Source organism: Leucopleurus acutus (genome assembly GCF_964270905.1).
Source record: "Leucopleurus acutus genome assembly, chromosome: 7".
Classification (NCBI taxonomy): Eukaryota; Metazoa; Chordata; class Mammalia; order Artiodactyla; family Delphinidae; genus Leucopleurus; species Leucopleurus acutus.
In genome coordinates, this window is record NC_139150.1 from 66504455 (window position 1) to 66522172 (window position 17718).

General features: G+C 34.7%; 1 protein-coding gene across 1 annotated transcript in view; it reads left to right on the forward strand.

Annotated features, from left to right (window-relative positions):
* Positions 1-17276, forward strand: part of CNTLN (centlein) — a 327580-nt gene extending 310304 nt beyond the window's left edge. The window contains exons 24-26 of the mRNA XM_082843600.1: positions 1877-2059; positions 4548-4625; positions 16686-17276. Coding sequence (XP_082699726.1) covers positions 1877-2059; positions 4548-4625; positions 16686-16787 — 363 coding nt within the window. The 3' untranslated portion in view covers positions 16788-17276. The remainder of the gene's footprint in view (positions 1-1876; positions 2060-4547; positions 4626-16685) is intronic.
* Positions 17277-17718: the final 442 nt, after the last annotated feature.

Consider the following 17718-nt stretch of genomic DNA (forward strand, 5'->3'; position numbering starts at 1 on the left):
TAGAAGGGAGATACCCCTACCGGATTATAACATTTATTATAAAGCCTCACTAATTAAAATATACTATAAAGCTTCACTAATAAGAAGACAGATGGAACAGAATAGAAAGTTCAGAACCTGACCTAAACATATGAAATCAATGGGGAAAATATGGACTATTTAACAGGTGGTGGTGAGACAACTATGATTGTATGTAATAATTTTCTAGATGATTACAAATGGATAAAACATTTAAAACTGAAAAATAAAATCTTAAAAGTGGCAGAAAAAATCATGGTTTGAAAATGAGTATATATATATATATATAATATACATATATGTATATAAAATTGTAGAGAATGCTTTTTAAAGTATCACAGTAAATTTTAAAGTATCACACTAAATTCAAAATTAAGGGCTTCCCTGGTGGTGCAGTGGTTGAGAGTCTGCCTGCCGCTGCAGCAGACACGGGTTCATGCCCTGGTCCGGGAAGATCCCACATGCCGCGGAGCGGCTGGGCCCGTGAGCCATGGCCGCTGAGCCTGCGCGTCCGGAGCCTGTGCTCCGCAACGGGAGAGGCCACAACGGTGAGAGGCCCGCGTACCGCAAAAAGAAAACAAAAACAAACAAAAAAAAAAGTGAGAAAGGAAAAGATTCATTTAGTACATTAAAGTTTTTACATTTTTTTCCTAGGTATAAAATACTATAATTACTGTCAGAAGAAAAATACAAAATATGAAAAAGATTAGAAATACCCAACAGACAATTATAATTTCCCTAAAGTATAAATAACTCCTATAAATCACTAAGAAAAATAGAAAAAAAAAAGACAAAAGAAATATAATTATCTGTTAAGGCTAACGCTCAACTTCATTTTTAATAAGAGAAATGAAACTTTATAATATAGTGAAAAAAACAAACTACACTGAAAAAACCAGATTGGTGTTTTGCCAGTGGTATGGAGAAACAAGTATTTTCCTATGTTCTTTGTGTAGGTGTAAATTGATATGATCTTGGAGAGAGGGAGAATTAAACAGCTTTCAAAATTACAGTTATACACACCCTTTGGTCCAGCAATTTCACTTCTAGGGATATATCCTAGTGATGCAAAAATGTATATATGAGCACCATTATTTATTGCCACATTGCTTAAGCTGGCAAAAGATTGAGAACAACCCAAACATCTAGCCAGCCTGTTCTCAGCCCACAAAGCCAGGCATCAGGCTCCAGAGCTCTGTCCACCCAGGGTAAGAGCTACCTTCTCCTTATGCACACATAGGCATGTATTCTCAAAGGGAGAAATTAGAGACTCTTGTAGAAGCAAGCCTAGACTTTTATGATTTTTGTCAATCCTTTATTGTTGTCTTGTCTACACATAATTTAATTGCACTTTTACCCACCTGGCTTTATCAAATCCTTCCAAAGATTTCTAATCCAGTTTTAATAAAATAGGAGCAACCCTCTTTATGCAGTTATATTTCATTATTTATGTAATAATTAATTATGTAACTAACCTGTTACAGCAAATATAACACTTAGGAATAAATAGATCTGACAATTGGCATCAGCTCAACTGGTGGGAGTAGTTGTGCTCTGGCATGATGCTAAGTAGCCTGCCTGCTACAAGTATTCACCATCCAAGATAACAGTTGCAAATCTGAAAGACGGATTGGAGAGATTTGGTTAATCCAGCAAGTTGGTTAAGTGGTCATTTGCGAGAGCTTTTATTGCATTCTGACAATAAGTAAAGAGCAATCCATTATGTTCCAATATAAATAAAATCAGAGTAATCCTAATAAAAAATTATTTGCTAGTATCTTCACATTTTTATGTTATGACTGCTTTTTCTTCATTTCTGACTTCCATATGAGCCCACATTCTTTCCAATATGTTGCAGGCTTTGGTCAGAGAGTTACAAAATGATGTCCATTCAATAAGGCGACAAATCAGAGAACTTAAAAAGGTGCAGAAAAACAGGGATGCTTGTAAAACCTCAACCCATAAAGCCCAGACCTTGGCAGCATCTATCCTGAACATTTCACGGTCAGATCTAGAGGAAATATTGGACACAGAAGATGAAGTAAGATCACTTAAATATTTATTAATAATGGGCTTGTTACACATTGAATGTAAGTACATATTTTTGTTTTATAATTCTTAGAATTTCATCTTTAAGATAATATTAATGAAGGCAAGAATATTAGTGTACCAATGAAAGATATATCAAAAGTATTAACCAACTCAAAAAACCTTTAGAGAAATTTAACTATGTAATACAGAAGTAAGCCAGTACACATAACCTTTAGAACTGCTTGCTTGTTATTCAAGTCAGTTATCCTTTTCTGTCTCTTCCATTTTCTATAGTTCATCATGTACCTTTTAAGCTAGTATTTTTAATTAAGCCTGTTTGAATGGATTTAGTTAGCTGGGTCAGGATTGATTTGAGGATTTTTCGTCCTACATGAGATTTTTTAATGTAGTGGATATATTGGCTTTTCTAGCTAAATTCAAAGTTATTGTTGATCAAGTTATAGAAAAAGATATTTATTGCTTTAAGGTGGGGAAAATACTCCCATCTGAGTGAATTTATGTGCATATACATAAAGGTCTTCAGTAGCATTTCTGTACCTCCTGAGGAGGGCACTGCATTTTTGATAGTTATTGCCTCATAAACAGCAGAATCTCATACACAGTCTTCCGTGAAACCTGTGGAGGATACTCAATCCTGTTCTATTGTGAAGTCTCTGAACTTTAATACATAAATATTAGATTTTTTATTGTTTAGAAAGATTAAAGAGATGATGGTACTCTTAGCTTCCCCATAAATATTTGCTCAATGACTAAATAAAATGATAGACTTAAATGTTTGTATGAGAACATCCTTCAGCACCCCTCCCCCATCAGTTTCTCAAAAAATTTCTGGAATAGAGCAGATCTACAACTTGTAAAAGTTTTTAAACTGCTAAGAATTCTTAGAAAAGAGGTCAAAGGAGTCCTGCAGAGGTTATTTTCATCCTATGGGTGAATAGGATAGTGAATTATCAGTTTCCTATTTTCAGCACCTATGCCACAGTGTCTGTGAATTCTGAACTTTGAAGTACAAAAGCATTATGAAATACAGTATCAAATATAAGACACACAGGAAATAATAGTATCTGAGGCAAGGGTGTTAACTGTATCTTATTATGGACACTTAATTAAAATTTGATTGATACAAAGAAACCTAACAAAAAATTAAGGTAGAGTCCTCCTCTGTTTCCTAAAAGTTTTAAAACAAACAGACTTAGCAAAATCCCTCATATGTATATGTGTGTATACGTGTGTGTGTTCCAGATACATATTCTGGAAGACAGCATCACTGCCTTTGAGTGGTCTTAAAAGATGCCCTTGCTGGGCTTACAGATTAGAAAAAAGAACCCCCTTTGAGTAGACAAATTGGAAAAAGTTGTCCCCTTTGAGTATATTAATTAGAAAAGGATCTCTCTTGTTAGTCCCAAAGAGTAGCTAGCACATTTCTGTGAAGAAATGGCACCCTGGCCTCTGGGCAGATGCAGTTTGGAGCCAGGGATGCCAAGCACCAAAATATGCATACCACACAACCTTAAATGGAAGTCGTCCTGGAAGAAAACACACTGTTCTGTGAAGACTCAGTGCACACACCTGGATATATTTACTAGATTTAATTATAGATCGAGCTTATTTGGACTGATCCCCGCCTGCATCTTTCAGAGGTCTAAAGAGTTGAGTGACTTACCCAAGTAGAGCCCAAACCACCTGAATTTTATGCTTTAAGCTACATCGAACTCTTGTAAATTCACGTAAAACACTATGACAACCTATGCGAAGTACCTAGCCTGATACTTGGCATACAGTAAATTTCAACAAATGTTAGTTTTTCAAATCCTCCCCTTTTTGAAAAGCCCAGTTTTTGCAAGCCGAATCATGATTTTAACTGAATAATCAGTTGCACATGTGAATACATTATACTTTCAGAATATTTTACCTTGATAATTGATGCATTGAAAATATTTAGTGACTTAACAATACTTTAAGTTGGAGCGTCTCTTACCTATCAGCTAGTTATTGGATATTTTAAATGAGTAAGCATTTAAGTACACCAGAACCATGCATGTCCTATTTTGTCTGTGATTATAACAATTACTCCTTAATTATCTACTGATAAGTCAGAGTTTTGAGTATAAGGTTTTATGTCATCTTATGAGGGTTACTTATAAATGATTCTTCTATACAGCTCCATTTTCTTTTTCATTTTATTTTAATCACTTCCACCTCCACCTCAGTCCAGTGTGAGCTCCACTGTGAAGGCAGAAATAAAACATTCCTGAATTATATTATGAAATATAGAAATATAGCTTTATCTTCCACATGTAGGTAGATATTTATACATTAAAGAGCATCGATTTGAATATTCCCTACTTTGAAAGGACAGGCTGCTCTTTGTTGAATCTAATTCCACCAATATTTCTCTAGATTTATTCAGTATCTAACAGTATGATCAAGTTCATATAAATGAAATTAACAACAGTGTTTTTATTTTTTTCCTTCAGGAAATCGAAAGGACAAAGATCGATGCTGAAAATGACAAGGAATGGCTGTTGTACATTCAGAAACTTCTTGAAGGACAGGTATTTTGTTTTTCTACTTCATATATTAAAACTTGCAGATAAAAATTCCAAGCCGTACTTTTTTGTTACTAGATGCCTAATTTTTTGTAAACAGACACATTACTTCTGTTAGGTAAATAAGTATTCTAGTAGGTAGACAGGAAAGTTAACTCTCCATTTGTACTTTTGGACTTAACAAATGAAGCAAATGCCTTGGGAAGGAGCCAACATGGGTTTTAGCAAAGGCATTAATTAAATTATTGAGTCAACCTCTATGCTTGCTAGACTGAAAAGGATCCCTTCTCTCAGCCCTCTTAGGAAAAGAGATTGTTTATTATGTGTCTTTAAAGTTAGTAGTTGATATGGACACCTGAGGAGTTCATGGGTTTCAGTGACCTTTTACTATGGACCTGTTTCCAGTCAATTCATGTTTTCCTCACAGCCAGACAGCTGTTTATTACTGTGTCTTCCTGCATTCTCTACAATATTTTCTACTGAGACCTCGAGCAGCTTGTTAGTGGGAAGTAAATATTGATTTGGCATCCTGTCAATGCAGAAAGAATGAAAAAATTTCCACCAGAGGCCCCTCAAACATTTTCCTATCGACATTTTCTGGGCCGAGTGGAAAGCTGCATAGAGGATGACAAGGCCAAGACGAGCTGAAATCCCTGAGGGGTCTATTGAGACTGCTGCTGTGACCTGTGTGATACTTTTTCTTCCCTTTCAAGTATTTTTTTAATACACATATAGTCTGTTGGGATGTGCCCCTCTTGTAAGTGATCAGGGCAGTTTATTGGCAGGTGAGAGCCCTGCTTTTCTAGTCATAGCCAACTTTTGTTTTGATATCACTGACAGCATGTAATATATTCCAAAACTTTTTCATTATATTTCTTTTTGCTCAACTTAATTGTTGTCTGTTTTTAAAATGAACTGGATTAAAAACAGCTTAAATATATTTCTCAAAATAGCAAAAAAAAATTTTGTTCTGTGAGTGCAGTATCTATGTTTTTGGAAAAGTCAAGAATAAGTAAATAATATATGAACTATTATTCATATTCTTAGTACCCATTTTATATATTTTTGAAACATTATCTGGAAACACTATTACTATCAATAGTAATAGAAGGTGATGGGCACTCTTTTGCCTCAAGTTGTTGAAGTGCAGATGTGCAGGTGCTGGGCAAAGCCTTCTTGCTTTTGAGAAGAAAGGCCATTTCTCAATCATGTTGCATTCCCAGCACCCAGCCCAGTGCCTGGCACATCAAAGGAGTTCAGTAATGATTGTTACAGGTTATTTTTTTAAACGTGAAAGTTATAAAAATAAACTTTGTAGTGGATTTTTTAACATTCAACTTGTAAGTATGACCTTTTAATATGGAAGTTTTATCGTCAATTATGAACATAAAAATAACAAATCGATATGTATAAATCTTTATTAAATTTTACTAAAGCTCTATTGACACCAGATCTGAGTTTTTGACTAACACATGTAGATATACATATATACATTCTATATTATCTGGATGTATGCTTATTCTGTCCAGTTATTGTAAAAAAAAATCCTGTTGAAAATGGCATTAGACTGCTTAATACTGCAGTTTGATATAGTGCCTTTTTGTGCCACTGAACCTGGACTCTAGAATATAATTGCCTGGCAGTATTGATTTAATTGCCCAGGTTTATTTGTGGACTCCTAATTATTGACTGGAGGTAAATTTAATGGAGCAGCCTCTATGAACACTGGGAAACCGCTGCTGTTGCTGTTATACATAATGAACTGCACCATGTGCCTTTAGAGTATTTGTCAAGTTAATTTTATTCCACTGTGACAGTATGATAACATTTAAAAAGTCAAAGACTTTTTATTTTTATTACTGACAGAGGTGGTTTTGCTGATGCCTTTGAATTCTGTGAGAAAAAAAAATAGGGACTTCATTGGTTGCACTTGAATGTCACTTTATAATTACACCCAAGAGAAAAATCTATAAAATAGAAAACATCTTTTTTTATCCTACTTTTCTTCTTTCTCAATTCTAGCAATTATATTTGTCCTGAATTTTAGAAAAGGTTTTCTTTGTCCACCAGCTTTTGGGAGTCTAAATTATGCTCACAGGATTGTGAGGGCAAAAGTATAAATATGTTCATTCATTTGTTTTGTTTAGTTTATGGCATGCAGCTCCGTGTACCTGAGGTTACACGATCTTGAAGCTGTGGAATAATTGAGCACATTCCCTGAAAAGAACCCTAATTAATTCAGTATTTATATTTGATGATTAAAATATTTTGAAAATAAAATTATAAGAAAACTTCCCTTTTATGTCCTCCCTCTGTGTTGGGTGGTATATATAATGGAATTCTGACATCATAGGAGTGAATCTGGCCTTGTGGTTTTATCTTTTGTTTAAGGATTCGGCCACAGAACTATTTTCTCTTAAAGAAAATTTTCTCTACATTCATTGGATTAAAATTTATATAAATAAGATATTTACCAGAAAATAAAAAGCTGTCCTGCCATGTGGCAATATGGGCCCGCACAATAGTATACCTACTGGTACTGTTAGCCAGAAGTGCATGAGAATTAAAAGGTCTAAAACCTTAACTTATCTATATTTAACACAGAATGTAATATTTGTCCTCCTTTCAAGTGGTCCTGATACAATTGGTAATTTTAAGTGTTTGATCTTTATCTGCATCTAACCTTTGTCCCCACAGATTTTTAATAATAAGAATCACACTTAAAAAAAGTTGTTCTAATACCTACTTTCATTTTTTATGGCATAGCTGCCTTTTAATTTCTTTGAAGATTTTTACTTGTATTAATTCCTCTTTTTGCATTATTACATTTTTTAAAACTTACAGTTTATGGCAGAGACAAGCAAGCAAATTAATGATTATAATAGGGTGGGAGAACCACCCAAAATTAGTTTTTCTGTGTTTTAGGACATGGGAGAAAAAAAAACAGAAATAGGAAAAGTAGACTGGGACTAAACAATAAACACCTTTGAGCAGGAAAGGGATGTAATCAGAGTTGTGCTTTAGAAAGATACATGAGATCAGCATGTAGGATGGTTTGAAAGGATAAGAGACTGGGAGCAAGAAGGTAGTCAAGGCAAAAGGAAGTGGGGGCCTGCATGTACCCTCACTATAAAAATAGGAAGGACGAGATAGATGTGACCCACTTTATAGAAACTGAATTCATAGCAGTACTGAGATTAGATGAAGGGGTCAGAAAGCAGAAACCAAAGAGAGGTGAGTTTAATACCTTATATGATGAGAAAGATGATGATACCTTTAAAAGTTTTAGGGATCAAAAGAGGTAGATCAGATTTGGTAGAGAGAGATGTCAGTGATTGAAGCCATAAAAAATTTAGTTGATACATGTCAATAACAGTATTCAGGGACTCACAGTTTTTCATTAGTTCATTCCAACCTGCTGTGCGGCTTTTCTCAGTGAAATCTAACCATTTAAGAACACATTTCAAACTCTTACAACTCAACACCAAAAGAAAAGAAACTGATCTGAATAGTCATTTCTACAAGAAGATATACAAATAGCCAATAAGCACATGTACGTATGCTCAACATCAGTAGCCATTAGGGAAATGCAAACCAAAAACCAAAATGAGATACCACTTCATACCCAGTAGGATGGCTATAATCAAAAGGACAGACAATAGCAAGTGTTGGTGAGGATGTGGAGAAATTAGAACGCTTATACATTGCTTGTGAGAAGGTAAAATGGTGCTACCCTTGTGGAAAACAGTCTGGCAGTTCCTCAAAAAGTTAAAAGTAGAGATTATATGACCCAGCAGTTACACACTTAGGTATATACCCAAGATAAGTAAAAACATATGTCCATATAAAAACTGCTACATAAATGTTCATAGCAGCTCAATGATAGTTCATAATAGCTCAAAAGTGGAAGGAATCCAAAGGTCCATCAACTGATGGATGGATAAACAAAACATGGTATTTGCATACATGAAATATTATTCAGCCATGAAATGGAATGAAGTACTGATAGTGCTACAACCTGGAAGAACCTTGTACACCTTATGCTACGTGAAAAAAGCCATACACAAAAGGTAACTTGCCGTATGATTGCATTCTATGAAATGTACAGAATAGGCAAATCTATCAAGACAGAAAGTAGATTAGTAGTTGCCAGGGGATAGGGGAAGAGGCAGCATGACTGCTAATGGGTATAGGGTTTCTTTTGGGGTGATGAAAATGTTCTGGAATTAGATGAAGGTGATGTTCTGGAATTAGATGAAGGTGATGGTTGTACAACCTTGTACAACCAATGAATTATACATTTTAAAATGGTGAACTTTACGTTTTGTGAATTATATCTCCATTTAAAAAATGAATTCCTTAATATGAGGCACAGTGAAGAAGAATAAAAAGAATACCTTTTTATTTTTAAGTAAATCCAATTAAGTTCTTTTTTTAGCAGCCAGAGACTATTTATTTTTTAATTTTTTTAATTAAAAATTAATGTTCAAAATTTATTTTTGGCTGCGTTGGGTCTTCATTGCTGTACATGGGCTTTCTCTTGTTATGGCAAGTGGGGGCTACTCTTCACTGCGGTGCATGGGCTTCTCATTGCGGTGGCTTCTCTTGTTGCGGAGCACGGGCCCTAGAGCACGGGCTTCAGTAGTTGCGGTGCATGGGCTCAGTAGTAGTGGCGCATGGGCTTAGTTGCTCAGCAGTATGCGGGATCTTCCCAGACCAGGGGTCGAACCCGTGTCCCTTGCACTGGCAGGCGGATTCTTAACCACTGCACCACCAGGGAAGTCCCCAATTAAGTTCTTATATCTCATGTGCTATGTCCCCCACCATTAGCAGGGACTGCATTAAATGCATTTGAGTTTGAATTTCTGTCTACTGGCCATAACTATGAATAAATGAGGTAAATTATTTTATTTCATACTTAATATGTTTCTTTTCAATTGACAAAGAAGGAGCTGTCCCTCTATCATACACTAGCTGATATTACTTTCTCATATATGCAAGCAAAAAGGAGTCAGTTATTTATACTCTGCCCTCTAAGAGGTATTGTTTATTTGTTCTGTCCATTCTGATCCTCAAAATTAAAATTATAGTAAGAATTACTTAGTTTTGGTTTCAGGCCTTAATAATACCTGAAACAGTCTTTTGTACTTGTGATTTTATAAAGGAAGTGGAAGGAATTAGTGGAGATAAAATTGAGCCCAAGCTGTGAAATCCATTTTTAAAACGTGTATTGAGTGTCTACTGCATGTAAGGTAATGTTTCAGGTTTGGTGGTATTGCAGTGAACAAGAGACAAAAATCACTACCCTCATGGAGCTTACATCTCTGGTGATGGAGGGCAATGAACAAATAGTTAAAATATATAAACTATGAAAGTTTTTAAACAATTAACTTGAACAGAATTATGGGTGTGTATATTAAAATATGTATACTTGTATAAAACAAATAATATACAGTTATAACCACAATATGGTTCTTTACTAGGATTTATATAAAAAACACTTAGCCAGAAATGGCTACAAAATGTGTCTTGATCTTGTTTTGTTGTTGCCTTATTCTATGTTGTTTGTTAATCCTTTTCTAGATTTCATTCAGTCCATTTTCATCCACTTTGTGTAGATCATTTTCTTGTATTGGGACCATATCAAAAATTCTTTCTGCCTTCAGTTGTTGATAATTGAAAGTACAGACTTTGATCGATGTTTTTTCTTTAGCTTTAGATATCCCTGTTCCTATTAGTTGCTTCAGATCTTGCAAACGGTGAAATTTTAAATGGCTCTTTCCCCAGTGCCCTTTCTGCAAAATATGCTTACCTTCTATAGATGCTTTGCAATATGGCAGTGAGAAGGTTTTATAAATCTCCCTGGCTTTTGTAAATAGAATAACTTCCAGTCTGAAGGTTAACAGAAAGTTTCTTTACAGCCCTGAAGACATTTACTCTTTTGCTTTCAGTGTTGCACTTACAACACAGCGATAACACGCACATACTGCAAACTCCCACACTCACTCTCTCCACACACGTAAACCCACACAGTCACCCACATACACTTACTCCTCACATCCAACTGAAGTAGCAAAAGTTAAAAATTCTCCATTCAGAGCCTTACTGGGATTTCTTTTATAATTTAACAAATTAAAGCCTACTTTCATGATACCAGAAAAAAGACATGTCATTAAAGTTAAAAGGTAAATTTTATGTGTATTTTATCACTATAAAAAATTGCAGGGGGCGGGCTTCCCTGGTGGTGCAGTGGTTGAGAGTCCACCTGCCGATGCAGGGGACACGGGTTCGTGCCCCGGTCCGGGAAGATCCCACATGCCGCGAAGCCACTGGGCCCGTGAGCCATGGCCGCTGAGCCTGCGCATCCAGAGCCTGTGCTCCGCAACGGGAGAGGCCACAACAGTGAGAGGCCCGCGTACCGCAAAAAAAAAAAAAAATTGGGGGGAAATGAAAGGAAAACAAATTATAGCCTTCACCAAAGTTTAAGAATAGCAGATATAGACTTCAATATTCAGCTGAACACCAAGACAGATAGATAGGTAGAAGGATAGATAGATAGATAGATAATGTGCCAGAAATATAAACAACATTTAGGAAACTTAGCTCACAATTCAATGCCAGTTTTAAATTATAAATAAATTGTTCTTTCTGATACCTTGCTTGGTTATTTTAACAAGTTCAATCTTTTAATTACAAGATAGTAGAGTGGGTGTATAAATATTTATTTATTACAAATTTTCCATCTTTAATTTTATAATAATCAGACTACATTAGTTTCTTACTAAACTCAAAATCTCACTGAATCATATCCTTTGTTAAAGCAGGTATAATACATAAAATTTAATATCTTTACTTTGAGTACAGCTCTGCTAAAGTCAATTTTTATTTTTATATTTTATTTTATTTATTTTATTTTTTTAACATCTTTATTGGAGTATAATTGCTTTACAATGGTGTATTAGTTTCTGCTGTATAACAAAGTGAATCAGCCATACAAAATATACAAGCAGCTCAATAACAAAAAAACAAACAACCCAATTCAAAAATGGACAGAAGACCTAAATAGACATTTCTCCAAAGAAGATATACAGATTGCCAACAAACACATGAAAGGATGCTCAACATCACTAATCATTAGAGAAATGCAAATCAAAACTACAATGAGAGGCCACAACAGTGAGAGGCCTGCGTACCGCAAAAAAAAACAAACAAAAAACACTACAATGAGGTATCACCTCACACCGGTCAGAATAGCCATTATCAATTTTTATTTTAAAAGCAGTATCTTTTGGTAATAGTTTTCAAACCAAAAATAAGAATGAAAATGGTTAAAATGTTAATCTTGTCCTTTAGATTTAAAGAGGTACTCTTATTTCAATTTTTTTCTTTCAATACAAAACTTTTCAGTTTTATACTATTAAGAGCACATTCCAGTTAGTGCTGATGCTATAAATTATCTGTATGTTTCACACTTATGGACTTGAGGCTTTGTTATTCTTCCAACATAGCTCTCCAACATCTGCAACTATCATTCATATCTTACCTTTATACAGAAACACCTCTAAATGAAGCCATAATTATTGTGAGTGATATGTTTGAGGTTGTGTCACTGGCACACCACTTTCTAAAGGCAAACATCTGTAGGCATTTACATATAAGAGAAGCCTAAAATCTGAAGTCAGGGGAAGTCCTTCCAGTAAGAGAAGTCACCTTTGGCAGGGACAGCCAGCATGACCAGGAAGACCCACTTTAAGATTACAGTATAGACCAAGCAAAACTCACAGTTATTCCGATGCCCTAATTAAATTCCCATTCCAAGAAATCTCATGCAGTATCAGCTCTTCCCCTGTCCATTTTTCCCCTTGTGCTGAAGAGTTCAAGCTTGTGTAACTGCAATGACATAACTAAGAGTATCACTTCTTTTTTATGCAAGAGAATAAAATTATGCAGAAAGTCCAGCAGACTTTCTGGACTTCATAGGCCCCGGCACATGCCATCCGAGATGAAACCCAAGGCAGTGTAATTGTTGGGTGTGTTGTTTCACGTATATTTGATGGGGCAAGTGAGAAAAGATCTCTGCTGTTGGCTAGTCAGGTTGCCACTTCAATCCAAATCCAAAATCCTGTCAGTAAAAGAACGGTTGTGCTTTCTTCTGTATCTGAGGGAGTTCCCTCCAGAATGCAGAGAGAGAGAAAGGAACAGACTCTATGCTGCCTGTACGAAATAAACCTGCACTTAATCTAGACTCTAAACAGTTCAGATTTCCTCATCTTCTTAGTGTTTTTAAAACATTTTGCAGTTCTAAAAAATATGGCAAACAAATAAGCAAACAATGCAAATTTTTAAAGCACTTCCTGAGGCATTTTATGTATTAAATATAGTTTCAGTGGCAACTCTATCTACTCTATATCTGTATGCTGAGAATCGCTATTCATATGGTACCATAGGATTTCGAAGAGCTTTCTTGAGTCACTGTAGATTAAATTATATTCCACTTAGTCTTCAGATTAACTATAATTTATGAGATTTAAGTTATTGATAATCTATGATATACGTGATTACTCTCAATTAACTAAAAATAACCAATTAACTAAAAATCCCATTTTTTAACCTTTCTCAAAAAACAAAACTTTTTGTTAATTCATCCTTCACTAATCAGAAATTTTTATCTGTACTATGAAAAAAGTTTGTGAAAAATGAATAGTGTAAAATTGGTAAGAGAGGCTATTTTCAAAACCAAGGCTGTTAGTATATTTATTATTTGAATATGTATTGAGTCTGCTCCATAACTAAGGAACTATTTGTAAAATAGAAAGGAGATCTACTAAAAAATTTGGTTAACAGTTACTTTGTTATTTTATTCATTTGAAAACAATAAGTATATTTTATGAAATAAGTATGTTTTGTGAAATGTTTAGTTTTTTAATTTATTTTTTTCAAGTATAGTTGACTTACAGTGTTGTGCTAATTTCTGCTATACAGCAAAGTGATTCACTTATACACACATATATATACATTCTCTTTCATATTCTTTTCCATTATGATTTATCACAGGATATTGAGTATAGTTCCCTGTGCTATACAGTAGGACCTTGTTGTTTATCTTACGAAATGTTTTATAATTCTGACTTTTCCTTAGTCTTCTTCTAACTTTGTTTTAATTATTAACTGTTCCATCATAAATTATATTAATTTTATATTATTACAGAATTACAATTGATCCTTATATATTAAAAAAAAATTTTTTAAGACCAGTTTGAAAGCTGGTTGCCAATGAACTACAATTCATAAACAGAAAGTAGAACACTGGATTTAGAGGGGGAAAAAGTAGGAATCTTTGTATTTAAAAGGAAAATAGAAAAGTTGGATTAAAATAGATAAAGAACCATCTCCAACTACCTTGTAAGATATATGAACTTTTGTCTAATGTTATATAAAGGCAGATACTAATCTTTTTCTGACCTATTTGTAGAGAAAAATAGAAGAACCTACAAGGGCAGATGGATGTGCACAAATCATGCATCTTGATTAAAGGATGGGTTGCTTTTTGAAATGCATGAAGTGTTAGGCTCTGTATGAAGCTTAAAAGAAGCTTACAATCCAATATAACAGGTTTGACAAACAGTTGTGTTTAACTGTGGGGCTTTTCGTTTTTATTGGGAGCCTGAGGAAAAGAATAAAAGGGGTTGTCAGCAATAAATTAGTAAATGGACCTCATGTTCCACTTTGGAGGCTTCCTGGAAGAGAGATTCTTCGAGATAAGAAGAAGCCAAATGTCCAAGTACATGACATGCTGAAATTGTTCTGATCACAAGATAATAAGAGTAGGTTTAGTTTTTAACTTGAAAATGAACTGTGCAAATAAGATGATTAATGTCAGTACATTGTGGCCTGGTAAAAGTGCTGTGACATTATTATACAGGAAATCATAGAGCCAGCATGTTTCCCAAAGTGTATTCCATGGACCACTAGTTCCACATGATAAATAGACTATGAGAAAAGTGCGGACAAATGAATTTAGAAACAGGGTATTACATTGCCCTCTTGGAGAAACACAGTACCATTAGCACCTTAAAGTCTCTAAGAGATCCTGAAATAAAATAACATTTTAAAGTTTGGTTTCTTTCCCAAACTTATTTGATCAGAGAACCCTTTTTTCTTAGAACAACTTTTTTAAACACTCATTTCTGCTTTTGCTTCTACCAGGAAGAGATGGGAGGTTATTCTCATCTTGTTTCTTTGCTCTTTTGTTGGAATGCATATGGTACTGAGTGCCATAGTCAAAATAAAAGAAAGTTACCTGGTAGTTGTGCCTTGGTGTGTGTGAGTATTCCTTTAACATCTAATGTTAATGCCCTGAGAATTTAAATTGTCTCATTTGTAAAACTGGCAGTTTCACCAAATATAACTGTTTTCTGCATCCCAGAGGGCAATTTTCTCAAAGTAAGGATTTGCAGTGAGTATCATTATCTTCCAGAAGGGAATCTAATATATTTTTTCCTTGATTCTATGATGCATTTCCTCATGTTTTCACGTTTCTGAAATTGAAATGCCTATGCAATTTGTGTATATTTAATGTGATAGGTTTCTTTTTTCCAGAAAAACCTGTTTTTAAGTCAATTTGGGTATCTTATATTCACCTGTATCTTAAGAAGTAAAGAAATGTGATATTTTTGTATCTTATGCTTTATTTAGTGGTAAGTTTCAAGTAAGACAAATGTCTAAAACTCTTGACATAGACTATAGATAGAGTCTATCCTGACATAGACTCAGAGTATCTTAAGGAGAAGTCAATTTATTATAAATATAAGAAGGAAGTTAAACTAGAAAGCTACTTAAGATATGAGGCAATTCTATGGACCAACACCGGTCTCTATATTTTCTCCATGGCCTGCATAATCTGTTTGTGCCTTTTGGGCCTGTTTCACTGCCCAATCTGTTTCACTGCCACTGGCCAGTCTTTTCTCTTTTTCCCAGTTTGCATTCAGAAAAGAACCATTATGCTGGGTTTAGCTAAATATAATAACAGCTGAGCATAGCTGATCTGAGCACAGCTGAACAACTCACACAGCGGACATCAGGCTGATTTTGTTCAGATGCTGACCAGTGTTGCTGTCTGTCGGTGGTTGTCCTAGCACAAAGAAGGGCCTGACTCTACATCCCTGTAGGGAAGGGGACTGGGCTTGATAAGGATTCTCGTTAATATATTCAGGGAGACAAAAGTAGTCTTTACTGGTTAATCAAAAAGACAATTCCAAAAATAACTTAATGAACTTCTTGGTTGTTATAAACCTTTTATATGAAAATAGATAGCTAGGAAGGAGGATAAAAGGAAGTCGGTAGGCTTTGGGAGGTAACTGGGCAACATTTAGGATTTTCTTTCACTTATAACCCATAAGTGTATTGTGTGAGTTCTACGGGCACCTCAGTGAAGCACAGGGAACGATAAAACTTTACCAGAAAAGTTACATAAATTATGAAATTTAAAAATGTAATCTATATTTCATAAACTTAGCAGTTTGCAACATGTGTATTACACTTTGATATGCCAAACTTTTCTATAACAACTTAATCAATGGATATACTTTTGCCATTTTTTTTCCTCTGAAATTTCACCCTACAATTCTTGAGATGTTCAGCTCTAACACAGACAAGTGTATTGATAGTTCTTTCTCACTCTTTTATGAGTGATGAACATACAGTACTACTGTGGGCCTCTGGGCCCTAGAGAGGACTGTAACCTGCTATTGATCAGCTGACTGAAGATAAATGGCTTAACTGCTTGTATTGCAGATTACAACATTAACATGGTCAGTAAACCATGAATTGTTCAATAAGGCGTTTATCTTTTTTCATTTTACTTCTGCTCCTTTATCATTTTTATTATAAAAGACAAAATTACCCACACTAACCAACAAGATCAGTTGAAAAGAGACCCAGTAGGGTACCATTATGGGTGCAAAGTTGCAGATAGCTGAGTTCTAATGGTTTAATGATATTTAGTATATATTTCTGAACTGAAGAAAATATAGAGTTTTCATCTTTTTTTCTGTGTTTCTTTTACAGCTTCCTTTGGCCACATATTTACTAGAAGCAGTACTGGAGAAAATAAATGAAAAAAAGAAACTAGTTGAAGAATATTTTGCAATTTTGAAAGATATTAGATGATATTATGATTAAGAACATTTTTCAAACGTGAAAACTTTATGTGGTGTGATCGGAAAACATGCATCGCAGTCCTGATAACAGTATCTGCTCCAACTATCAATAGTCAGGGTCAATACCAAAATAGAAGTCTGTGAAACCAATTAATTGCTGCACAAGTGAAACTAATTAAGTGCACAGCCATTTAGAAGGAAATAGTGTAGCATTTGATTGTTGAATACAAATATTGCCACAAATCAACGCAAACTTGAAAATGATATTCTTTCCAGTACATTAGAAGGAATTAGAACAAGCTTGGCATACACAAATTGGTCTGAATATCAAAAGAAAAAAATGTGAACTGAGGATTTAATGTTCTGAGTTTTATAAAGAAACTACACTTTTTATGTAAACCTGCTATAAATGGCCTTAAATCACCTGATAAGCAACACATTTGTATTGTAAGCAAATATAAAGTAAAGCATTATCATATTATATTAAGGATGAGCATTTAATGAAATAAATGGTGTGGTCCAATTGTATCTATTATCAGTCTACTGGATTATATAGGAGATATTGTATTTTCCTAGAACAGTTCAGCAAAAATAAAAACATTTTCTCCTTTGCTCCCTCTTTTTTTTTTTTTTAACTCACAGTATTTTGTGTGGTCATATAAATTAGCAAGGGCCACAAACCCAGTGTATTAGTTAGGCTAGTCCTCACAGTGTGCTAATTAAATTAAATTCTTAACAATGGGCATCCATCCTTATTTAGATTCCCGAACATTCCCAAGCCATTTCTCGTCTTTCTGTGTTGCTGCCACACCTGACTTTTTGGTTCTTCCAATTCACCAGACTTGTGCCTGCCTCCAGCCTTTGCCCTTGCTGTTCTCTTTGTAGAATACTCTGTACTCTTTTCTTATGACTGGCTCCTGCCTATCATTCAGGTTTGCATT